Source organism: Anser anser (genome assembly GCF_964211835.1).
Source record: "Anser anser genome assembly, chromosome: 27".
Taxonomy (NCBI): domain Eukaryota; kingdom Metazoa; phylum Chordata; class Aves; order Anseriformes; family Anatidae; genus Anser; species Anser anser.
This window is the reverse complement of record NC_139748.1, coordinates 3,939,292-3,964,907: the sequence shown is the minus strand read 5'-3', so window position 1 is coordinate 3,964,907 and position 25,616 is coordinate 3,939,292. Positions and strand designations below refer to the sequence as shown.

Below are 25,616 nucleotides of genomic sequence, written 5' to 3'. Positions count from 1 at the left end.
CCCTAATATTTTATCTCAAGTTTTTTTCCTCCCCCTCCTGCCTGTTATCCCCCTCCAAAGCCTTCATAAGCCGGTGACGGATGCTGCGTCTCCCCTTCCCGGCAACCCGTCTGAGCCCCTTGGCAGCAAAGAAAAAATTAAAAAATTAGAGAAAAGCGGTGAATGAGGGAGGGAGACGCAGGCGGGGCTGGGGAGGACAAAAATCTGCACCGCCCGAACAGGGACTTGAACCCTGGACCCTCAGATTAAAAGTCTGATGCTCTACCGACTGAGCTATCCGGGCTCTGAGTTCGCAGGGCCGGCGCCGTCGTTATCACCGTGCTGCTCCGCTCCGTGGCTGCACTCAGAGTGCCGGGGGGGCCTGCAGGGGGCTGGGGGGGTCCGTGGGGGGCTCGGAGCGGCGGGGGAGGGGCAGGGCCCGGCGGCGAGCCGGGGAGGGGAGGCTCCGAGTCCCCTCGTGGCGCCTCGCGGGCCTCGCCGTGCTCGCCTCAGCGCGGTCCTCCACGGCGGGAGCGGGGAGGGGGCGCGGCGGGGGTCCCCTCTAGGACACACTTCCGGCGCGCTCTATGGTGCGCCCCCGGCGGGCCGGAAGCGGCCGCGCCGCCATGTTGGCTGCGAGGGGAAGCGGCGGGCGGCCGCGGCGCTAAGATGGAGGCGAGGAGCCCGCGGGGGGTGTAGGGGGAAACCCCCCCCCCCCCCCTCGCCTGTCCCCCCGCCACCGAGACGGGCGTCCTGGGGCACATGGGGCTGCTCTAGGGTGAGATGAGCCGCCGGGGGATTGGGATTAAGGTTGGGATTAGGGTTGGGATTGGGACTGGGGGGTCCGGGCCGGGTTCGGGGGCCGCGGCCTCCCTCCGGGCTCCGGCTGCGGGCAGCGGATCCGTGGCCGTGCGGCACCCGCCGGGCGCTGCGCCTCGGGAGGGGGGCGGGGGGTAAATCTCGGGGTTTGTGGGGGAAAATCAGGTTTCTGACCCCAAATCAGAGCTGCCCCTTTGAAGTCTTGTTTCTGTAGCAGCGTTCGTGTCGCTGTGGCGGTGTACAACGTTTGGTGGGTTGCGCTGAGGGCTCTGGATTCACGAGGTGGCCCCGAGCGCTGTGTCGGTGCCACTCAGAAACATCCAGACTTTAAGGATTCTTCCAATTATGCCTTGTGCTGGGCGCTTGGAGTCTGCTGGTGTCTGAGCCCGTGGTTTGCAGTAGCTGATGCTTAAACCACGCGCTCCAGCAGCAAAAGGAGACGTGACAAGTGTTTCTGCACTGGGGCATGTTTGCTGCAGCACCCTTCCTCCTCGCTGGGCTCTCGCAGACCTCGTGGGTGCCTGCAGCCTTGGTTGCTCTGCTGCCAAATTTAACGTTTCAGAGCAGCGTGATGCAGCCCGACCACAAAGTGAAGCTGGCTGGAACTGCCTGTGCCATGTGTCATCTCTCGCGCCACGATTTAACCTTAAACGCTGCCTGCTTTTCCAGGGCGAAACGCCGCCAGGGGCTGTGCAGTGTAACTGTCACGGCAGTGGTGCTGCTAAGAGCCGTGTTAACAAGGAAGTAATTTCAGAGAGGCATTAATAACTCAAAGATCAGGTGTGTAAAGCTTAGCAGTTATTGCACAAGAGGGACTGTAAAAGGAGATCCCTGTTTTCTGGGATGGTCAGTTCCATATGCTGTCTGTGGGTAGCGCAGAGTTGTTGAGGGTTGCAGTGCTCATAACAGAGGTGAAGAATTTAACCAAGTCCTGGATAGGATCGGGTTGAGGGAAGAACTGTTTTGGAGAATGAACAGCAACTCTCATATTAGAGGTGAAGAATTTGGGTCCTGGATAGGATTGGGTTGAAAGAAGAACTATTTTGGAGAATGAACAGCAAGCAGGATTGAAAGGGCTGTTGAAACCCAGACTGCTGTTCCAGGCTGGATTTACACCTGCCCTGGTATTTGTTCGTGTCGTGTCTCCAGCAGCTCCACGTTACCGCGCTGCAAGCACGGCTGGCGCAGCTCCAGCAGGTTGTGCGCGCGCTGCTCCTGCCAGGTGGGTCAGGCCCAAGCGCTGCACCGCTCATAGGGAGGCTGCGTGGTAAACGTGCCGACTGAAAGAGGTCAGAATTTAGGTACTGAGCGCCCGGGCCTTCAGGGACGTGCTCTGGGCTTTGTGTGGCAGACAGGCTGGCAGGCGGGCTTCCAAGAGAACGCTTACGTGTTTAGCAACTCTTCCAGGAGCGCAGCAAAAACCCCCAGATACTCAGCTTAAGTCAAATGTCAGGCGGCTGGTTCTGCTGAAAATGTGATTAAAATAAGGACTTCTCTCGTTTTTCACTACTGCCAAGGTTACTAGCTTCAGTTTCACTCCTTCTGAAGTGCCTGGCTTAAAAATTAATCTGAGCTTTGTGACAGGGACAGTTAGCACGCTCTGGTTAGCCCTAACCTGGTGAAGAAGCAGCTTTTTTTAATACTCTGACTTGCTTCATCTCTGTGTTTAAGTAGTGATATTGATTTGATGTCCACTTAAGGAAGTAGCCCAGAGAAAAGCCCGATTTAAGATATTAAAATAGAAATAAATGGAAGCAACAGCATGGGCGGCGGGGTGGAACTGCTGCAGGATTCCAGACATCACCAGCAACAACTACTGTCAGCAGCAGCTGATTTAGGGAGCTTCACGCAGCCGCTGGCCAGCATTCCTTTTTAATTGAAACAATCAGTTTTGTTTTCCTCCTACTTAACTGGTTTTGCAATGAAAGAGCATTGCATAACATTTGTACTCGATAAGTGCTAGCATTTATCAAAGGTTGGCTTGTTTTGGCGCCTTACTGGCAGAGCTGGAGGTAGCAGCACACAGCGCGCGGCAGATGCAGCATGTCAGCAACAAACTCAGGTCAGGAGAAATTCAGAGTTATTACATCTGCTTTGTGAGGTCTGGATTTTATTCCAGAACAGTTTCCAAAAAGGAGTTCTTTAAAATGAGCGTTTCAGCTAGATGTTAAAAGTCGCAGCTCTGCCTTTGGTTGCCATAAGTAATGCGTTACAGGGCTTCTCCGTGGTGAAATTGGGTTTTTCTCAGGATACTTTTCCTAGTTAAATGCCAAGTCAACATACAAACAACGAATCGGAGCACTCAACTAAGAGCAGGACAGCAAAAACTGAAGTCAAGCAGGCTGTAAAGGAAGAAGCCTGTTTAAATCACGTAATCCATGCCCCAGCTCTCGCTCCTCCTGCTGCCACCTCCCAGCCAGCAGCCCCCAGGTAGCCCCCAGCACTGGGACCAGCTCACGGAGGCAAATCCCTCCAAGGTGGCACTGGAGGGGCAGCTCTGATGTTTCCTTGGCTGGCATCTTGCAGCTCTCCCAGATGAATGGTGATGCAGTCAGGTGAGAATTACGGCCCAGAGAAAGGCAGAAGCAGCTGGAGCAGAGACAGGCTGAAGATGCGAGCGAGGCCTGGCTTATGGGGAGGAGTTGTGGTGTTCCCTTAGCGAGCCAGGTGAGATAGGTGTGCAGAACTGGCAGACACGAAAGCTCTCAGGGACTCACACTGATAGGGACAAACGTAATTAACTGTGACTCAATTGTCAGATTAGTGCTTGTTTAAAGCCTCCCCTTTGGGGCTTCTCTCTACACGATACCGTACATGAGACTGCAAGTTTGTTTTCCGGAGGAATTTTACAGTGTTTGAAAGCAGGAAGGAAGGGGCTGACTGGGGACAGGGCTTCAGAGCAGACTGTAAGAAGTAAGGCGTTAGCGAGACTGCAGGTACACCGAGCAGAACAACGCCTGGTTTATGCTCCTTGCTGCTGCCTCCACTTTGCACAGAAGCTACAGAGTGCATCAGTCTGGCAGAAAAGACAAAAAAGTGAACCGAATTAGAAACGTGGCTTCAACTGTACAGACACTGAGTGCCAAGAAATGTCCACGCACGCAGAGCTTGCAGCCGCTTCTGGGTCTGTTAGCTACGATCTTTTCTCTCAACCCTGCCTTCTACAAGCACCAAATGTGCCGTGGTTTTATGGAGTTTTGGTCTCTTTCAGGAACTTTTACTCACAAAATAGGCAGGCTGTGCTCGTCCTTGTAGTGTGCATGACCATATAAAGCATTTGAATGGAAAAATCGTTGCTTCATGACTACTTTGTGATTCATGGGTTCTTCCAAGTCATCAGGCTGGTCCACAGTGGTTTTGTTACACAGCTCCAAAGCTGCAGAGGGGAGCAACCCTAAGTTCTCTGGTGCTTCATTCAGTTGGCTGCAAATTAATGTGAACTTCCAGCATTGTAGGGTAAGCATTTGGCAAGAAATATGTGGGGGAATATAGTTACTGGGGAAGTTATATAGGACTGGAGCAAGGGGCTTTGCAGTTCTCTAGGAATTGGCACCATTTCTCTTTCTGGCTAGCCTGAGCACAACATCAGTGAGGTTTTCTGTCCTGGCAGCACTGGGCAAGGCAACCAGGGGCTGCCTTTGTAAATCTTGTGGGCGTTTGCAGCCTGGACATGTCTCAGGACTTGCATGCTAGTTAGCCTAATTAAGAGGAATCTGATGTTACAAGTCAGTGCTGAGAATCTAACCTACTAAAAAATACCCTTTGTAAAGGCTGGAGGCGAGGCGCTAGCTCACCTGCCTCTGAAATAAAAGGAGCACTGAAAAAGTTCAAGTGTTTTTTCTGTCTTAGCTCGCTGCCTTACCCCGGGGTAGCAGAGTCCCCTTCCAGGAAGGCAGGGTGGGGGGAACTCCGCTCTTCTTTGCCTGTCCTTCACACCTCCTGCAGCTGCCCCAGGAGCTGATGCATTTAGCAGCCAGCTGTGGCCAGGAGGGGGGCGAGGGCGGGCTCTGCAGTTGCTCCTAGCACAAGGACTTGCAGGAGCAAAGGCACAGAGGGGACGGGGAGCAGAGAAGTTCAAGGTCGGTAAGTTCAGCTGTGGATCCCACAGTGCAGCTCAGCTGGTACAGCGTAGAGAGGATCCCCTGGGTGGTTTGTGGGGCAGCGTGCGTGGCATTGGTAAGTAGACCGCTTGGAAGAAACTTAAGACAGCAGCGATTTTAGCTATTAAGTCAGTTATTTCTAGTTATACCTAGGTCTGGTTGCTATCAGTGAGATTTACCAAGCTTGAATTTGATACACGTTTATCGGGCTTTAAGTATTTAGAGATGCTTGATCTTCAGGAAGGATTTTATCCCCAGTAGTGCTTATTTCAGGAAAAGGTAATGGTATAAGAAATACCAGAAGCCTCTTACAAAGTTAGTATCTGTTTCTTAATTAACGGGGCAGTGGGAGGGATAGGGGTGAACGTTTAACGCCGGCTGTCAGCTTGAATGTGTTTTAAAACCAACTTTTGTCAACTGAAGTATTTCCACTGCCTGCTAGATAAACGTCCAGCTTATTTTGTCTAAATCGAGGATGTTGTTACATTCCTAAGGCATAAGCCTGGTTATTTTGCTAGTGTTCACTTCTGAATGTAGCTGAGCATCCGACTCAGTCTTCCCGAAGCAATGTAGTAAGACTCATTTCCTGTCTCTCAGGAATCCCGTGGCAGCAAACTTAGATATTTCTTTGAAATACATGAAAAATTTTGGCTTCAGATTTTTAAATTAAACTATTACAAGGGTTAAAAGCTGACACCTCTCCCAGACTCCACACAGTAAGCTTTCCCAAGGTTGCAGCTGTGTGGGCAAGCTCAGGAGCCAGGCTTTGCTTTGTAGTTAATCTCCCACTTTACCAGTGTGAGCAAGAGTCAGTTGCAGGACTTCCTTCAGTAGTGCCCGCAAGAAATGCGACTAGATTAATGTCAAAAGGAAGAATTTATTGTAACTTGTTCCAGGGAAACAGAACAGCTTTGCTTTAGCGATAAATCGGTGTGCTGTAGAGCTGAGGCGATGCTGTGTGACAATAAGAGGTCAGGACTTGAGTTCCTTCTCCAGCAGGTTCAGTTTACTCTTTCCCCGTGTGCAGCTAATTAATACTGTCCTTTCTCTTTAAGGATAAGGAAGGTTTTGAACCTACTTTGTGTGGGGCAGATCGTGCTGGATTGTGTTGAGACCATGAGTCATTACAGATCATTCTGCATATGAAGCTGCGCTCTTTGGGTGGATGCTGAAACTGATAGGGCTCGACAAATTCAAATAGCTGCAGGACTTCCCCTTTTGTTCCTTTCCAGGAAAGGATCATTTCACCTGCTCAGCCAGCAGTGCTGTTGAAATTGTTAACTTGTGGCCTGCATCTAGTCATTCTGGATGAAGGCTGCAGCAGCTTTAGCAGGTTTTCATCTCTTAAAAAGCAGGTGGGGAATGTGCTAATCATTGCCATCAGCCCTGGCTGCTCAGGGCTTTGCTCTTCTGTGAAGATTTCCCTTGGGGTTATTGTGACTCAGCTTCTGTTCTCTCCCCCTCTGACTCAAAGATTTCAACATACTAAGCTTGCTAACAGCGTGGCAGAGGCTGGCACTTCCCTTGAGCTGGCAGGTTGAGGTTCCTCACCCAGCCATGCCACTCCTCGAGTGGGACAGAGCAGAAGCATCCTCAGTGCTGCAGCAGCCCCAGTCCCTGCAGCTCTGTCCCAGTTCTTGTGCAGCTGTTTTTCACTGAGCAGCTGGATGCAGCCAGGACAGAGCAAAACAGGTCTGTGGTAAGAGCAGGTGAGGGGGTACAGCGACATCAGCTCCATCAGTCGTTTAGGATATGCATGCAGGGCTATTTTTAAAACGCTGATTTCCTGAAACTTCTAAGAAGTGGAAGTTATTAAACTCAAGAGCAGGTTTCTCAGCTTAACTGGTACATGAAACTTCTCGTTTGTAGGTCTGTGCCACAAACAGCTAATCACTGCCACAATGACATCTTCAAGCTCTGCCCAGCATCCAGCAGCTGAGAATGCCTGCAGAATCACTCTTGGACAAGCTAACCAGGTAATTATCTCCCCTACTTACCTTCATTGCTTTCCCCTCACTAAAGCTCCCACTTTTTCCATCAAATTAAAGCTCTTTAATGCCATTTAAGTAAGAAGAATTTAGCCTGATGGAGTAGGGCTTTTATCCTGAAGATCTGTTGCTTTCACTACCAGATCAGGGATTTATGAGTGTTCTAAAGGGAAGAAAAATAGAGAAAGCAGTTAACATGGGCTGTAGAAGAAAGGGCATGATGCATGCTTTCATGCTGGACCTGTACTTAAGAAATTCTCCATCGAGCATTTCTCCTAGTGCTGGACTATGTGACAGTTGTACTGGAGCACCATGATGTGCTATGTTGCCCTTTATTCAGGCAGTAACGCATCCCCACGCCTTTTTTGGAGTTGCTTAGGTAAGTGGCAAACACAGCACTGGTCGTTATTGCCTATTCTTAGAGCAGCCCTGGAACAAAAAGGTAGCTGTAGCTTCAAGCCAAGGCCAACATGCAAGTGCATGGTTTGGGGCTATGGTAGTCTGGCTCTGACCCGGTATGTTGTCAGCCCAAAGAAATATTTGTAGTGTAAACAGTGGCTGGAGAAAGCTGGTCTAAAGCAAGATGTTTCTCCAAGACTGGCATCCCACCTGCTGGAGCCATTTCATTGGAAAAAAGCATCTCTGCAATATGAAAGGAGGGGGCAGGAGCAAAAACGAGCTGAGAGGAAGTTAGAAGATCCTCCCATTTGAGGCTTAATTTAGAAGTTTTGAAACATAGCCAAGTCCTGGGCGGAATTTGTATGTATGAATATTTATTCCAATCACTGCTCAGAAAAGTACATAAATAGGCTCTGATATTATTACCAAAATATTGTCAACACTCAGTTTCCAGACTAACGCTTTCATTTTGGCTGGATTGTAATAAATAAGGACCCCTTTTAAATGGATCAAGCTAACTAGGTTATTTCTTTAATAAGAAAGATATGAAGAGTTATTTCAAAATCTATTTGAGACTGGTCATTAGAGAAATGAATGAATGCAAATACATAATTTCATCTTATTGAAAACTAAGTGCTGATACATGGAATTACTTGTGTGGTGCTCAGCTTTTTCCTAGGGAAGAAGCTGTCTTAGAAAGACTTGTGGCTGGACATGAGCTGCTCTGAGTTTGAAAATGCATCTAACAGTTACAGTAATGAGAAAACAGATAGACCAGATACACTCACAGCAGAAATGAAGCTGTACAATGTTTAAACAGTGGAACAAATGCTTTGCCAATATAACCTCAGATAGCTGGGTGACAAATTACATTTGTGACAAGCAACCAAATCCCTCCTCTCCTTACCTTATGCAGGAAAATGGTAGTGCAGCTAAAGCTGGCTGTTGAGGAAATGCAGGGCTGTAAGCAGACTGCTCTCATTAGGCAGACAAGGTCTTACAGTTGCATTTATAAAGGTAGAAAGGAGGGGTGTGTATGAGGTGCAGGTGAGCCCACCTCACACTGATTGCTGAAGTCCTTTACTAGCAGAAATTACATGCCCCTGAGAGCTTAGGTCTTGTCAAAGTGTAGGGGAAACAGCAACGAACATCATGTGCTGAGGATTAGACTTCCTGTCCAGTGACAGATTGAAATATCTTGCTGTATTAGCGTCTGGGTGACAAAGGAGAACAGAGGAAGAGGTTCAGTGTGGGAAATGTACGCATTAGCATACAATATTGTACACAATTACGTAGCATTCAGCTTCCAGGCAGAACAGTGAGGGCTTTCTGACATTTTTTAGGAACACAAGACGTGGATCCAGGGGGTGACACTCTCCTAAGAACTGCTAAAATTCTTGTGGAGTAGATGAAGTAGTGGTGCGGGGGAAGTAGCTATTTAAAACTTGCTGCTGTTTTGCATAGCATCATCTGTCTCCTCTGCTACTCAAAGTTGCTTGGGTGTGTGGGTGAAACCTAAAGAGGTTGTGGTGCAGTTGCATTGTTCCTAGGATTCTTTACATTTCATATAGTAAAGATTTTGGTTGGTGATTGAGGTCCACAGAAAATACTCGTTCTGATCCTTGGTGTTAATTAACCATCCTTGCTCCTGAATATATGACTCAGTACGTTTGGTTAGTCACTGCCTAGGCCTCCATACCATGGCTCTGAGTTTCCGATCTTTCTTCACATGATGAATGACATCAAAGTTAATTGGACAATGTGAGTGATTAAAGCCTTTGGAGCAGTCTGCCCAAATTCCTTAGCTTTTTTTTTGTCTTGCACTTGAGTCAGAGTGATTGTGCTAATTTTCAGTCCTTCTAACTTCTTTTTTTAAGCATTTGTCCATGCAGATGACTTGCAAAAGAGTACCAGCCCTCAGCAGATTAGCCTAAGGCAAGCGGTGTTTCCCATGACCTCCAATTCATCCCACAGTTGTTATCTCTGTGCTTGGTGTGACAACCTTAAGCAGGTCTAGCAGCATGGGCTTGTGAGCTGTGGTAGGCATGCATGCCAGGGCGACATGTCTTCTCTCAGGACACTTCTTGTCGTTCTAACAAAAATCCCTGCTTTGTGTTTTAGGTGCGACCCAAACTGCCACTTCTGAAGATTCTGCAGGCTGCAGGTGCCCAAGGAGAAACCTTCACGCTGAAAGAGGTGGGCTCAGTTTCTCGGCACTGAAATTGTGCCTGTCCCTGGTCGCTGGGCAGATGGCTCGCTGTGGGGAAAGGCTGGGGCTGGCTCTTGATTCTTCTGTGCTTGGAAGCCCTACCTGCAAAACAGGGATACCACACCCATAGGGCTGCTGTGATTTGATTGATCGTTAATTGTCCTGAGAGCCTTTGAAGGAATTGGGAATGGAGTGTGAAATAAAATCAGAAACCTCTTTAAAGAGAGGAAAGATGGAATAGATAGTCACATATCTGAGAGGGTGTAGGATTCAATTGTCTTTCTGTCTGCTCAGTGCATGAAAGCCTTAAAAATTGGATTCTAGTTGATATTTTTCTTTTAAGTTTTTTTTGAAATGGCTTGTCAGCTAAACCTGAGAGACCCTGTGAATTCATTTATTTTAAGATTAAAATGCAATATATGTACAAGATTAAAAAACTGACACCGACTGTGATTTACAAGAGTAGCCTGTCTGCAAAGAATTAAATGCAGTGGTTTTTCATTATGAATGTGTCAAATATTCCTGCGGAGCCCTGTGACTTATTTTAAACACTTATGCATTTAAATAACTTATTTAGCTTCTAAAAAAGTTTTGCAAAAACAAATTGAATGGTTTAAATGGGGGGAGTTGAGTATTAAATGCAGGTTGCTCATATGGATTAACATTTCAACTCCACTAAGTCAGTTTTTCTGCAGTGAATGGCATCCTGTTAGCATAATTTTGGTGACATTTGCTATCATTCAGGTCACTTTGCTGGGTAATGGGGGATGGATCCTTGCCTATATTGTGCTTAACTTTTTTCACTTTTTTTCCTCCTGTACTGTGGATTCCTCACTGTAACTGGTAGTGTCTTGTAGCTCTCACAGGATGTTTTCTCTCCATGCTTTGTGATACTGATGCTCACATTTTTGCATCTTGCAAGCTGTCTCCTCAGGAATGACACTGTAATAGTGGTCATCCTTTAGTAATGGCTTATACAGCTTTTAGCTGGTGATACCTTCTGCTTCCTCCCCATGCCATTTCATTCTCTTTACTCTGAGCTGTTATATTGTTCCCTCTCCCATTTCAAAGAGTGGACCTTGAATGACTTGCTACCATTCTTTCAGGGTTTTCTGCTCCGTCTGTGTCTTGGCCCTGTCTCTGCAGGGACAGTTCTTTGTAAGGTTGATGTGAACAGCAGCAGGCTCCATCCAGAGCTCTCACTGAGGGAGATGTCCCAGATAAGTGTTATCACCCATGGTGTGGTTTTTTTTTAGTGTGGGGTAGCGGAATGACTCCTGTTTATCCATCTTCAGCTCAGTTTTCCCTCCTGTCAAGGGTTAATAGTTACAAACCTTATATCAGTGTGGTAAAGCATACCTCTTCCTTAGTTGTGAGGCACTGACGGATGCCAGAAATGCAGAATTAGCAGGTACTGTTTGACTGACACTATGTAAGGAGGCGAGTAGCATAAACTAAAGCAAATTTCCAGGGCCTTTGGTGGTTTGGTTTCAGCTGCAGATGTGGCTAATGGTGTGTTCCGTGTCCACAGGTTATGCATCACCTAGGACAGTATATAATGGTGAAGCAGCTGTATGACAAAAGACAGCAACACATGGTGTATTGTGGAGGAGATCAGCTGGGAGAACTGCTGGGACTGGAGAGCTTCTCTGTAAAAGATCCAAGGTAAGAAAAAGCAACTAACATACGTTGTCTGATAGCGATTGCTGAGGCAGGAGACCCTTGATGTCACTGTTCCTGTTTACAGTCACATAAGCCTCCATGAATGTGGAGTGCCCTGCTCAGTGACTTTTGGCTAATTCATTTGGCAAGTTCAAGTTCAGCTCCTTTGTTTTGAAGAGCCAGTTCTGAATGGTCCAGACAGTGAGCTGCTTGAGGTAACATCTTTTCCCCCCTTTTATTTCTGTGTCTTCTCAGACTGTTGGTTTCAGACTCATGCTAAAGGCTGCACCCCTCAGCTAGATTCTGAGCTAGACTTCTCTGTAGCAAGCATTTAGCTAAAGAGTGGCATAAATTGCCCTGCAGATTCCAGCATTTCTTTGCATAATAAACTATCTCCTTCTTTCCTACAGCCCAGTCTATGAAATGTTGAAACGGAACCTGACTTCTGCTGCAATGACAGGTAGGTTTGTCACAGTATGGACAGGTATATTCAATATAGTGTTGATGTAACTTGGGTAAGTAATGATATTCAGAAAAGAGACATGTTTCTGAAGTTGGAACAAACTGCTAATGAAGGCTTTGACAAGACAATCTCTTTGAGTATGTGTCTTTTTTTGTGTGTGCACCATCAGTAGCTGGTATGAAATCAGTTAGCTGGTTGAGTAATACAGCTGCCTGTAACCAGTGGACAAACTTCAGAATGGCAGACAGACTAAATATTGCAGATGTACAAATCAACGTGGCTGAAGTATCTCATCCAAATGGTTATTGATTTCTCAGTCTTTTTGCAGTTTCATAGCATTCTGTGACTTCTCTCTTACCTCATTTTATGCTTTCATAGTCTTGAGAGTGAATGTAAAGAGTGCCGGAAACCTAACCTAGTTCTGCAATCCAAAGAGGTCTGGACTTTAATCAAACCCTTGAACCTTTACAGGTTGCTATTAGTTTTTCAGCTCATGAGAGAAATAAATCTATCTACATCAAAAGTCCTTCAGTCATAAGTTAAAATTTGTACTTAACTTAGTGTCAGCTGATGGCTCCCTTGCAGCCAGTTCCCATTGTACAGCTGGTCATCTTCATGTGAAAATAAACATCTCTTGAAACCACAAATGTGCAAATCATGAGTGAACTATACCAGGGAATTTGTGCAGTCTCGTGTCATTTGTCCTGGGGTCTCCAAGCAGATAATATGGGCTTAGTTCTTCCTGAGTGCTTAGTCTGTTTTTGCAGACGGACATAAATACTAGTTCAAATTTAGAAACTGAGAAAACATGGCCCTAAACTGTTCAGTTGTCTGCTTTAAGCCATATATTAGTGCCTCTAAGGTTCCCCTCCTTTCCCTGTTTATACAAAAGAACCTTCCTAAGCAGACTGTTGTCGAAACACTTAGCTACAGATTAACTGTGTGAGTGCAGTTTCCCTTGCTGGTGGTACCCTGGCCTTTTACCTATAGGCAGTGTATGTGGAGAGCAAAGGATCTCAGCAAAACGCTCTCCTCTGCTGCCCTGTTCCCTTCCACTTGGTGTGTGCATGTGGCTGTGCACGTGTGGCTGGGTGTGCATGTGTGGTCCGGTCATGGTGTAACTATTTCTAATTGTGCCAAAGGAAGTACTGTTCCTTTAGTGAGATGGTCATTGAGTCTTACTACCATGTGTGCCTGTGTGTGTGTGACTACGAAGCGAAACAGGTTTGGCAGACCAGGCCTTTGACAAATATGTAGGAAGGATGACTCTTGGTATTGGTTTTCCTTTGTTGAAACATCAATCCTTTGTTTTGTATCAATAATTGAAGGTGCTGTAGGGCGTAAAGAGGCCATTCTGTTTCATGTTGTGTGATAGCCACTTGTATTCATTAGCCAAACCAGTGCTTATCAGAACATCACTTTGCAGATTATCCTGCCCACTTCAAGTACGCTTGTAGAAAGAAAAGTGACTGCACTACATCTTGATAATAAAGATTAAGCTCTTACATAATGCTTTTTATCAGATGGTGTCCTTACATGGCTAACTTTCACTCTTAGTATGAATCACATGAGGAGGTTTTAGGAATACCTACTTCTCTTTAAGGGCATTTTACGTTCACTTCCTGATATATGTGGGCTTCAAAGAAAGCCTTCCAGTAAGTGGAGTGTATTTTCTTAGTGTTTAAGACTAGTACGTGTCGCTTGTGAATTGTTAGAAGGGCAATTCTTCAGCTCTTCTAATGCCACTGCAGAGACAAAGCAGTGATGGATGAGCCAATTGGCTTCTGCTTTCCTTCAGGTATCAAATAATTAGTGACTACAGAAGCTGTATGTTGAGGGAAGGGAACAAAAGAAAGCTGAACTAATGCATGGAAGGCAAAAAATGTGGGATAGAGCCGTGTCATTTTGTGGTCCTGTGTTTTATCACTTTAAGGTCCACTTTTCTGCGTACGGGGTAGTTTTTCAGTGCTTTCATATCAGTGCCGTGATTCGTGATGTGAATCAGATCCTTCATGTCTCCTTGGCACTCTGCAGAGAAATTCTAAACTGAAATGGGAGAAAGCAGGAGCCATCCTTGCATCTTTTGTTTTCTAGCAAATCATCCTATTCAGAGAGTGAATTCCTAAATACAGCTCTTCTAGTACGTACAGAGATTCTGTTGATTGTTCTTGCTGTTTAGGTTGGCCTTTTAATTAACTCGTGGGGCCAGCATAGTTGTCTGGATTAAATTGTAGTATGGCTATATATTCAGTTACCCAGGAAAGAGCCTGCTGTGCGTGGGATTTTCAGTCTAGTTATTGTTCTTGATGCCCACACCCTTAAGAAGGATGCCTCTCTAAGCAAGTACTGAAAGCAGTAGTGTTCTCAGGTATTTGTAAGAACCTTACTTTTGCTGTTCACTTTCTTCAGTGTAGATCTGGTCCAGCCTTGAAGTTGAAGTTCCCACCCTCTGCTGTTGCTCTGGGTTTCTGCTTCCATGCAGGCCTTGTGTGTAAAGGACCTAGAGCTCACAACTTGAGGACAGGCCGTAGGAGACAGAATAGTTTTTCACATTGGGAAGAAGGTTCTTACATGCTGTATAGTTCCATCAAGCTGCATTTCTGGGGAGGCGCAGCTGCCGTATTCCATAGGGTATTGCCTCCATATGTGTCTAGCAAACCCTAAGGAATACTAGAGTGATGCCTCTTTAGGAAACGGTCAGCTCTCTAAGAAATAAAGGGCTCTGTTTCCTTAAAGGGTTGCTTAGAGGTCTGCCAAGCCTGGCTCGTTGGTTGCTTGCTGAAGACCCTCTGTGTTGTGAGAATGGTTATTACCAGGGAAGGTTTTTTCTTTTGTTTTACCTGCTATCTAGATGCTGCACAGAATCTCGCAAAGGAACAGAGCGTCGATAAGCCAAGCCAAGACCAGCTGAAGGTAAACCCACTGCCTGGTGGTTTCTTTTGTTGTACAGAGTGCCCCTTCTCTGTACCTGTGCATGGTGGACTGCCAGAACTTTGTGCTGCTTGGCTGCCAGGTCCTCACCTTCCTGAAAGTTCTTGGAGTCCACAGAGCAGGGACAGAGTGACCCTTCTCTGTTCTCATCATAACAGAGTACCAGTCTCTGAGCGCGTTTCTCTGGGGTGTAGCACTTCTAGTCCTCAGTTCCTCCAGCGTGCTCTGTCTTTTCACATCTTTCCCCCTCTCTCTCATCCCCTCTCTGAGTAGGAATTGCCAAATAATTAAAGTTTCTAAAAAGTGTGAATAGGTTTTGTGTTTAATAGGATTGTTTTTGAAGCTTTCAGGCAGAATCTGAAACCTAGGAAAAATCTTTGCGTATTCTAACTTGTCTCAGGTGTATTTTGGGGTTAAGGTAATTGACCTGGGAGGTGTCTGTTCACGTTGAAGGGGGCCAGAGAGTCACGAAGATCACAGTATTTCTTCATTTAAGATGGCAGCTTTTGGATTTTTGCCAGTCTTAAGATTTTTCCTGGGTTGCAAGTATATTGTTTGTGCTGATTACAGATGCATTAGCCTTCCTAAAGAGTTAACAGTGTGTATAGCTTTTGTTCAGAAAACTCCTGTTTCTCTTCATGCCTTTTTGGTGTTGTACTGCAGCTGGTGACTCGGAATGGAAGTGCTACATCCCCTTGTCCCTATAAGCTCTGGTGGACTAACATCTGTTTTTTCCTTCCTTCATGCAGTTTAGCCCCCAAGAAGGTTCTGACACTGTCATCAGAGAAGGTGAAAGCAATACATCTGCTGTGTCTACCTCAGAGCACAAATGTGAGAATTATGGAGGTGAGTGCCAGCTTTTCTGTGGTGACAGTGTGTACAAGCACTTCTCCTTCCCCAGTGTGACACATTGAGCTTTGCATCAGGCAGCTGCTGGAGGAGGGTGTTGGGAGACTAATAAGAACTTGTGAAATGCAATCTTTAAAACTCATCATTTTATGGCAAAGATTGAGAGAACTGCAAACATCTGTTGAAGGTATTTTATGATAGACTTGTTTTCTAGCTTGGATATTTGGTCTCATAAACAAACAAACACTGAATAAAATGGCAGGTTAAGCCCCAAAAGCACATCTATCACTAAACAATGCCATCAAAAATCTTACAGACCTTGCTGAAGGGTATTTTAAATGCTGAAATTATACTCGTATCTATTTATCTTCCCAAGGGACTCTTTCCTCTGATTACGTAGAACACAGCCTGAGCTGTCTGCAGTCATTACCTGCAAACCAATCAGGAATCTGAATAACAATGGGATATTTTTTTTTCCTACCCACTTTAAGTATCATACAGCTCCTTCATATTTAGACATTTCCTTTGTTTTAATGTCAGGGGATTTCTTGCTGGTTCACTCAAGGATTTCTGATGTTACAGAAGCAATTTTCCTGTTTTTCCACCTTCTACTCTCAGATTATTCTCATATCAAGGAAACTAATTTGTAAACCTAAATCATCTTTGCAAGTGTGCGTATTTCTGGATAAAATGAGAGCAGTAAATATTTTCTTGGCTGCATGTACAGAGGAGGCAGAAACAGTCCTTGTCGGTGTCTTTGAAGCTCTCAGAACTGAGGAGAGATGGATTCAAGGTTATCTTGAAGTTCAGACCTCTGAGTTGAGGATCATAGACTAAACTGCGCGGGCTAAAAAGAAGGAGGCTGAAGCAGGGGGCTATGGAGAATAGATTTTTACCTTTCTGCTTCCTATTTTGAACCTGGTTTGGGAATTCAGGAGCTCCCATCATTTGAAATCTGAACCAAATTCAAACCAGTCCTTTCTACATATTAAGCATTCAGGAATTTTCTCTGTGTTGACTTGGATAGAGTTCTGAAAGAAGAGTTCATGTTTGTGTATTAAGCCTTAAAATTAAGGTAATGCTAAAGAGAAACATGTACAGTTGTAGAGACACTGGGAGCTCTGGGATGCTTCTTTGACCTCTGATGGCTGTGTGGTGACTATTTTGGCAAGTTTGCTTGGATAGATAAACTGGAACAGACGTGCAGCAGATCTGACATCTCAGTACGCTTACACAAACCTCAAAGCTCTTAGCAGTATCTCTGGTTTTCAGATAGAGCAAGGAAGATTTCTCAAATCAGATGGGGCCAAATTTTTCTCTGCTAGTCTCTTAAATGATGTAGGTGTGGCATGACTTAGATTCTACTTGGCTCTTACAGACAAAGACTTAATAGAAAACCTCTCTAAAAGCAAGAAGCCTAAACTGGACCTAGTGTTTGAGGAATGGGATGTAGCTGGTCTTCCATGGTGGTTTTTAGGCAACCTCAGAAGCAATTACAAGTCCAGAAGTAATGGATCAACAGATATTCAGACTAACCAGGTGTGTAGACATTTTAAAGAGGTGAACTGTATTCTCTTCCTCTCCTCTTCTGTGTTCCAAGTAAATAATAAATTCTTGTTCTTTCTCTTCCCTTCCCACATCCCTTCAGGATTTTCAGCCTCTCCTTTCTGTGTTCCTGTCCCAGCCTTTCACATCAGGTGGTTGGTTACCTTTAGCACTGTTAAATAAACTAGGCAATCTGTTATCCACTGGAGGACCTTCTGAACTCCAGAGCACTGGTTGTATTGCAGGAGCTGCCCCTCTTCTGGGTTCCAAGTTGTTACGCAGTGCAGATGGTGGTAGCATGGTGGCCAGCTGCTGTATGGCCAGCTAGCAAGGGGAACGAGCACAGTGCTGCTGCCAAAAAAGGGGTGGTTTTTTTTTGAGAGTAGTGATCTGTCCCTTTTTCTCCTAGGGGTGACTGGAGAAGCTGACCAGGGCTGAGAAGGCTGTTAGTGAGGAAAAAGGGCGAGGTGTTCACTGGCTGTGGCTGCAGTGCTGGTACTCCTGCTGCTGATACCCTGAGCTCTAAGTGGTCTCTCTCGTTTCTTCTCCACCAGGACATAGACACTGCCATTGTTTCAGATACTACTGATGACTTGTGGTTCCTCAATGAAAGTCCGTCGGATCAGACCAGTGCTGCAGTCAAAGTGGAAACAGCTGACTGCGAGGAAGTGAAAGAAGGTGACACAAAGGTACCTTTCCAAACAGCCACAGTATACATGTTCCACTGGTTGGCCTCGTTTAAGCGATTGCATGGAAAAAAAAATCCTTTTTCACATGAAAATCCTTTGCTTTTCATCTGTCTTCTGGTGTTACATTGACTTGAAAGGAACTAGATTTGTAATCATCCAGAGTTTAAATTGTGTTTAGGAAAAGCTGTCACCATTCTGTATGTGGTGTGTTAGGTTTCCTTTGTAGTTAGTGTGGGTTTTGGTTTAAATGTGCATTTTCAAGGCACAAAATTAATTTAAAATTTAATTTAAAATTTCTTAAAATTGTAGCACCAACTCTACTAAATTTCTGGCCAGTATCTGAAATCTAATAATTTTAAAAAAGGGGGGGAGGGAGGGGGAGAAAATCTCAGCTTACATTGCGCTAATGTTTCGTATAAGATAGGCCTGTCTGAATCTGCTAGCTGCAGTGGTAGTAACATTAGTCCCAAGAAAAAATTTATCAGATTTATGTTTAAGTGATTGAATTCATGTTTTCTTCCATGGAATTTAGTAGGAACACCCAGGTGTATATGCTTGCATTTGTATGATTATCTGTGTACATCAGAGAGACGAATCGATCACAGGAAAATACAACTGTAAAGCAGTTCAGCAACAGTTATCAACAACATTTTGGAATAGATACAGTACATAAAATGGTTTTTCATTCACTTCTCTAAATGGATTAATTCTCATGGTGATTATATCGTTATTTTAGTTTTGCTGTACCGTGCCAGGCACATCATAAACACAGATTCTTGCAGCAATTCTGACTGCATATCTACTTTTCCCAGGTGACCGAGGATGCATGTTTGCATGACTTTGAGGATTCTCAGTGCTTAAGCGATGACACGGACACAGAAGCTGCCTCTGAGGTAGGCATCCTTTAGGTCAGCATTCCTTGCTTGGAGTATGCTGCAGTCCTAGCTGTAGTTAGAAAAACTCACAGCTCCTGGTCGGGGTAGGAGAAGCTGGTTCTTGTATGGGTTTCAAAGGCCAAGAAAGGCACAAAATCGAACAAAAAGTATTTCTGTAACCTCTGGGAAGGAATGTAGAGAAGTTGGCTTGACCTTATCTGGTTTGCTTTGGACAGGGCTGAGTTAAGTTCTAAATTGGGTGGACATTAAACAGTGGCAGCCCAGGAATGCACACCCGGTCCAAAGACAAAATGCCTCCGCTGGCCACAGAGCAGTCCTGGAACTTACGTGGTTTTGGCGCTTTTTGGGGCAATGTGAGCGGATTTATATGGATTCTAGCTAGGAGTGTTTTATCACCGAAGTGGCCAAATACAAAGTGATCATACTTGAAAAACTTGTCAGTGCAAATACATGTGTCATAATCAGCATTCCACTGAGTGGACATCCAGGTGGCTAGGAAGCTGTCAGTTGCTTCATTGTGGTCTCTGCCATGAGAGAATCCACACCCCACCTCACCCCTTTTTTCTTTCAGACAATTTGTATGGCCAAATCAGGAGGAGAGTCTTTTGAGTCTTTGTTGCAAGTCAGCAAACGTGTATCATGATACTCTTTGCAGCTGGTGACACCAGCATTTTTTAGCATTATTTTCTGGACTGCGTATGCTCGATGAATTAGGATGTCCCTAGCATTGGGCAGCTGAAATGTAGCTCTTATCTTGGGTAGCTCTTGCACTTGCTTTGTGGGATAATGAAGTACGCCACTATTAGTTGTGCAGATTCATCAGGTGCTAAATGATTAATGAGTCTGGCAGATACATTCCTAACTGATTGCAGGAGCTCTGCCCTTGAATTTAGGGTGAGATACTGAAGATTCAATAAACTGCACAGCTTGAGAACATTGTATTCTTGCAGAGTGGTGGAGGCTGGGAGAAGGGCAGGACAGTGTCAGTGGTTAAGGAGGGGTCTGCATCTATCGAATGCACATGGGCAGTAAAATATTCCTTAGGCTTTCTGAAGTGCTGATAATCAAAGTAGCAGCCATGCGTCTGCAAGCCTCAGTTATAATGACCTCTTTTGTTGAAGCTCCTTTTCTGCTTTTCCTATGCTGAGCAAAAGAATTGTATGCAATAATACATTAACTTGCTGCTGTTTTTGTCTGCCTCAATCGTTCTTCAGGACTGCTGGCAATGCACCAAATGCAAGAAATTTAACTCTCCAGGCAAACGGTACTGTTACCGCTGCTGGGCCTTACGGAAGGACTGGTACTCAGATTGTCCCAAACTGGCTCATTCTCTTTCTCTGTCCAACATCGATGCGATGCAAAACAAAAACGATGATGAAGGGATAGATGTCCCGGACTGCCGAAGGACTATTTCTGCTCCAGTTGGCCAACCTAAAGATGTGTACGTGGTAGAAAACAAATTACGCGTAGATCCCTGCAGCTCTATTGAGTCTTTGGATTTGGCACGAGAATGTGAAAGCAGGGAGGCTCTGTTGCATTTCACTGAACATAAAAAGGAGGAAGAAATACAGTCTTTAGAGAGTATAAAAAAATTACTGAATCCTTGCTTCTTATGCCATCACAGACCACGGGATGGGAATATTGTCCATGGAAGGACTGCTCACCTTGTGGCCTGTTTCAGGTGTGCAAAGATGTTGAAGAAAAAGAGATCACCTTGTCCAGTGTGCAGGAAAGAGATTGAGATGGTGATCAGAATCTTTATGGGATAGTTGTACCAGTTCAGGCATTCTCTACAGAAAGGTAGCACACAGATTTTCTTGCACTCTACACAAACCCTAACTTCAGAGCTCATCAGGCAAACACCAAAGAGAATTAAGATTCCAAACTGACCGCGAACACCAAGGAATCAATCCTCTGCATCAAATGAAGTAGCATCCATTTTTTTTGTCTATTTAAATGAAAACCTGTAGGGAGCAGGCTGTAACCAGCATGTTGGTATCAATGCCCTAGCTTTGAAATTGTCTAAGTCATTTGCTATGATTCTCTGTTCTGACAACTGGTCCTTGCAGAAAGCTAGTTTTGGAGAGAGTTATGATTTTGGCTGTTGGAGTGTTCTCCAGTCAGTCAAACCCTGTGCAATGTTTTTTAAGGGAGGAGTCTGGAGCTGAGAAATAATATATGCAGAGTGGGTGGGGTGGGAAGGATGGGAGGGAAGGGTAGGTGAAGAGGGTTGTAATTTAGAGAAGCCATTTCTCCAAGGATCAGTTCTCTTGAAGGCGATGAAAAGTGAATATCCATGTGTCTGATAAGATGTTTTTTGTGTTTGTTTTATGTGTGTTTGTTAACTAGGGTCCTTTTGCTTCCAGACTTGAAACGAGCACTCTCAAACACTCAATCTATAGCTATCTCAGGTTACATACCAGTTGGGAGACAAGGAAGATGTTATACTGTGCTGTGTTGTTGGATTATTTTTTTTCATTTGTATTGATTCTTGTTTCATTTCAGTACAGTTCTATGTCAGCTGTTGTTGCTTTGTTGAAGCCTGTCCAGTGTTAGCTCAGAATCTGGCGTGCCAGCTGGGTTAAATTACAACAGCTCTTTATCACAGCACCATTGCAACTTCCACAGCTGCAGCTTCCGCCATTGCTGCATTTCATCAGGCCAGTCTAGATTAGTCTGGTTTAAATGTGCATTTTCAAGGCACAAAATTAATTTAAAAAATTTAAAATTACTTAAAATTGGAACACCAACTCTGAACCAGGGCCTTTGGGGGGGGGGGGGGGGAAAGTCCTGCAACACACTGTCTATGGACTGTGCTTGGTGTTAATTTTTTGAATGCTCTCCAATGGTTTCCTTTCCCAGTGATTTAATGCTTCAGATCCGTTTCAGCATTTATGTTGTTCTCCGAAGTTATCTATGGTTAGTCTACTGGTTGTTAAAACTCAACTAGAACTTCAAAAAGGGTTACACATTTTTAAGCTATGAGATCATACACTAGAGTGTACTCAGATCCTCCTCAGCCTACTGGCTTCATGAGGATTTGTGCTCAGAGAATATTCCCCCAAGGAGAGGAGCTGTGTTCTTCGTGTGTGTAGAAGGCAGGTGGATGTAGTCCTGAATCAGGGGTGAATTGTAGGAGTGTAAAGCCTTGGGGCTCCCAGAGAATTTCCTGCAGCCACCTTGGATGTCCTGAGATCCCTGGCTAACCGGGCATCCCTTCTCCATGCTTCTTCCAGCTTTCCCCTCTGTGGATTCTGGACAGGCAGAGGAGTCTGCGGAGTCAGTGGGAGAAGACAGCGCTGTGGGAGTATGCATTAAGCATTATTTCTTTTAGTTTTCTAGGTCATTATTTATTTTAAACATAAGGTTAGCGAATAGTCTTGCCATCCATTTAGTCTGGAGTTCACGATTGTGGGCCAGAGAGGTGAGGGAAGACAGTTCTTGACGTGTTCTCCAGGGCTTTGGAGAGCCTGTATGCGGTAGCAATAGTGCCTTCACCTCTCGCTTTCAGTATACCGGTGTTTGAATTCAGTACAGTGTGTAGGATATAGCCCGTTTTGTCATCTTCTGTACAATTCCCTTTCTGATATAGGGAGTGCGCCACTCCTGCCTCAAGATAAGAAAAAAAAAAAAAACGGGAAAAAAAAAAAAAAGATAGTGCTTAGACCTTGGTGCTTCTTTTGGCTCTTTCCCCCTCGTTTTCTACACTCCTTTTGCTGGTCCAGCCCTCGCAGGTCAGGTGGGCACTGAAAGCCCCTGAAACCTGCCTAGCAGAAAGTCCCAGCAATCTCCCATGTCATAGTTGTTGTTTCTGTGCAAAGATACTGGAGTAGGTGCTATATGCAGTCACTGCCTTATCACTGCCAAAAGTAAGATCGCTTGTATATTTTACATAGTGTTGTGATTATTTCTATACCAGCTATTATTTAGATTGTTATTGTTGGCTGTTATTTACAGTTGTATTGTAAAAGTCGGGGGATAACCTTTGTTTTGCTGCACTATCTGTACGTACATGCGAGTAGATCCATGTGGGAAAAAATGACTTTTTGCTTCCCTAACTGAAGGGCTCTTAAATTGCAGGTGATGCACTTTAATCATGCTAAGCTCAGTGGTGTTATCTCCTCGAATCACAGAAGGGAGTTCCTGCCAGGTAGTTGCTTCCCTTTCAGGAGCGTGGGCTCAGGCAGCGTGCATTGTGGCACTTCTGGATACTGTGAATCTCCCCTCACCCCAATTGCTTCTAAAAACAAAACATTTTGCTCAAGGCAGTCTTACTGAATTGGTCAGGTGTGGCTGCACTGAAAAGCATGTAATTTGTGTTGACCAAAAAAATGTAAGGAGAGTTTAGGTTTCTGTAAGGGGTTGAATATCCTTACCAAAATCCTACTGAGATCTGTATGCAGCTTCCATTGTTAAATGAAAATTGCTGTTGCTGTTGTGATAAAATCCAAATCAGCAGGATACGTTTTGGGGTAACGACCTTCTTATCTGTGACTTCTTGTTGAGTATAACCACGGTGTTTACAACATGCATTTGACAAGTTCTTATTCTTTTGAACTGAAATAGCAGTCGTAATGTCTCACAATGTTACAGTTGATCTTCCTTTTATAGAAGAATAAGCTATTGCAGCACAAGCACGTTGTGATGAGATGTAACTGTCCACCTTGTGGCTATGCTTTGGGGCGGGGGGGGGTGGTGAGGGAAAAGGAGGGAAGAAGAACATTTTATTGCTTTAAGTATAAGGCTAAAAAGGTTGTAATTCAGCAAGAGCTGCTCTTTTTATTTTTTTTCTGACACTTTTGAGGAAGTGCAGGCTTGAGGTATGAGTTGAAGAACTAGCTCAAAGCACTTGGTCGTAATATTTATGCCGCAATGCCATGAGATGTCGGCCCGGCAGTGCTGTTGGTTTCCCTTTCTACAGATGTGACAGCTAATGTGGACTCCTGTTCAGAACTGCCTTTTGTTGGAGGAGCTGAGCATCTACCTGAGATGGGTGTGAACTCAAGTTCTCTGACTACAACGTTGCTGTCACATCACTCACCACTCATGGCAGTTTTTCTCTCTCAGTGAGGTTTTACTATGAAGTGCAATACGGCAGAAGTGGTCCTCGGGCGAGCATTAGCAGGCATTGCTGCGTGTCTGTTCGAAGCGTGGAGCACAGCTGTCTTTTGACTGTCAGATTAGGAAGGTCTCTGTTTCACTGCTCCTTTCTCCAGTGACATTGGTTGCTGTTCCTCAGGAACCTGCTGAAGTCTCCCCAGCGTGAGTGTGCCCATAGGCTGGGCTTCATCCACAGATACCTCTGCTTTTCACTCAGATCTTCTGGCACCGTTTAATCCTAGAACCACCAAACTTCTTACTTGGACCTACGTTGAAACAGCATGGGAACCATAAGCCTCACAGCTGTATACTGCCGCTCAGTACGTTATAGTGCTCTTTGTTGCAAAACACTGTACATCATTTGCCTTCATTCTGTTTTGGCAGCCAGAGGTACCCACACCGCGTTCACTGCATTCGCTCCTGCAAGTCTTTCCAGTTTAAGTGCCTCTTTGCAGTTCCCAGTGACTATTATTTACTGATGCAGCCGGCATATCAGCCTTTGCTTCATCTGTCTGTTCAAAAATCCGTGTCCATCCTCTGCTGAGATGTATCACGGAGCCAAATTTAGCCTCACCAAAGCTGCTACGTGAATTACAGAGAGCCTTTGGAGCAGCCCCCAGAGTGCTTGTTTCTTCTGAATGCTGGGTGTTTCATTGAAGACTGTTGCGAACTTTCTGCCTCTGTGCGTAACTTATTTATTACGGTGCATGACTATGATGGAACCCGTGGTGCAGCTAGCCAGGGTCCTCCCCATCGTTCTGCATCCAGCAGTGATTGTGTGTGCTACTGAGAAGCTGTCCTTAAAAAAAAAAAAAAAAAGTGGCTGTTGACAAATGGAAGTGGCCTGGAAACTGAGCTTCAAAACCCACTGGGGTAGCTTGCAGTTGCCTGCTCACTCTTTGCCTGTTCTGAGCTTCATCTTCCTCTCCTGGAAGAAGAGAAATGTTCTCATTAGAGGCCTTCAGTGGAGGCTGACTGTTTCGGAAGACAGCATGATTAAGTGGTTGAAGAAAGGATGCAGAGCCAGGGCACCGGTCTCCATTCTGGCTTTACTCTTGCCATGGTGCGTGAGGTGCGGAAGAAACTCCCTGAATCCTGTGCATGCTTGCACCTGCAAGTAGTGTTGCGATTCTTGAAAAGGAGGCGCTGCGAGGCTGATCTTTCAAGGTCAAGAAGGACATCCACAGGTGATGTGAGGCTGATAAACATTGTGTGCTTGGAACATCTCCAACATCTCCAGAAACAGGTTGCCTCCAGGCAGCAGCTTTCCTGCTCTGGAAATCCTTTGGTTATCTGTCCAAAGTGGCTGGAATTTTCCTTGCTGCTTAGAAAATCAGTGAGACCATGCCTGTAACCGCCTGGTGTTGTCTGGCGAGCAAAATCAGAATGGTCAGCAGCCCCAAGCTGTGTTACACACCTCAGCAACTTGCTTGCACTTGTTTATGATGCATACAGGCAGCTGTTATGATTGCAGTTCTGTGTTTTTGTGCTATTACCCTGGTAATGTGCGTTTGCTGCCCACACACGCACGGACACCCCATGCCTGCCACTCTGAGCAGGTGTTGTAGGAATCTGTAGCTGCTGAACTCTGCAATTAGCTTCAGTCCCTTACTCCTAGAAGACAACTGCCTTTGACGGTCAGTCCACGAAGATACACAAGGTATGAACAAACATGTTTTACCTCTGGCAAAGATAACAAAGACTTGCTCTTCTGGAAGGAATGCTTTCCTGCCCCGTCTCACTAGCACCCTTCCCCTGCAGCCCGCTGTTCCCGAGTCTGAACCTGGATCTGAACACCCACCCGCACAGCGACCCAATAACCAGCCTCTGTGTGTTTGCACTATTTAAAAAAGGCACGTGTCATGGACCTGTTTTTGTGTCCACAGCATAAATCCAATTAAATCGATCGCCTTCTATGGCAATGTAGGTTTATTTTTTCATTTGTACTGTGTTTCGGGGAAAACTTTAAGTAAAGGCCTGTTACCAG

At 45.3% G+C, this 25,616-nt stretch overlaps 1 protein-coding gene across 4 annotated transcripts; it reads left to right on the top strand.

The window, feature by feature from the left end:
• The first annotated feature begins 600 nt into the window (after window positions 1–600).
• Window positions 601–25,616, top strand: MDM4 (MDM4 regulator of p53). Of its 4 annotated transcripts, none has more exons than XM_083812585.1 (11): window positions 601–757; window positions 6,768–6,874; window positions 9,407–9,481; window positions 11,026–11,159; window positions 11,567–11,616; window positions 14,471–14,532; window positions 15,300–15,396; window positions 16,778–16,938; window positions 17,499–17,633; window positions 18,446–18,526; window positions 19,744–25,616. In XM_083812585.1, exons 2-11 carry the CDS (start codon window positions 6,800–6,802, stop codon window positions 20,296–20,298), a joined length of 1,425 nt encoding a protein of 474 aa, XP_083668711.1. In that variant the 5' UTR covers window positions 601–757; window positions 6,768–6,799; the 3' UTR covers window positions 20,299–25,616. The 4 variants fall into 4 exon arrangements, with proteins under 4 accessions (XP_083668711.1, XP_083668712.1, XP_083668713.1 ...); XM_083812586.1 differs by lacking the exon at window positions 601–757 and adding an exon at window positions 4,836–4,974; XM_083812587.1 differs by lacking the exon at window positions 601–757 and adding an exon at window positions 4,860–4,881.

Coding starts and splice junctions, on each gene's coding strand:
- MDM4 (XM_083812584.1), top strand. CDS start 6,566: ATGCAGCCAGGACAGAGCAAAACAG. Junction 14,533..15,299: donor CAAGCCAAGACCAGCTGAAG/GTAAACCCACTG, acceptor TCCTTCATGCAG/TTTAGCCCCCAAGAAGGTTC. Junction 15,397..16,777: donor CAAATGTGAGAATTATGGAG/GTGAGTGCCAGC, acceptor TGGCTCTTACAG/ACAAAGACTTAATAGAAAAC.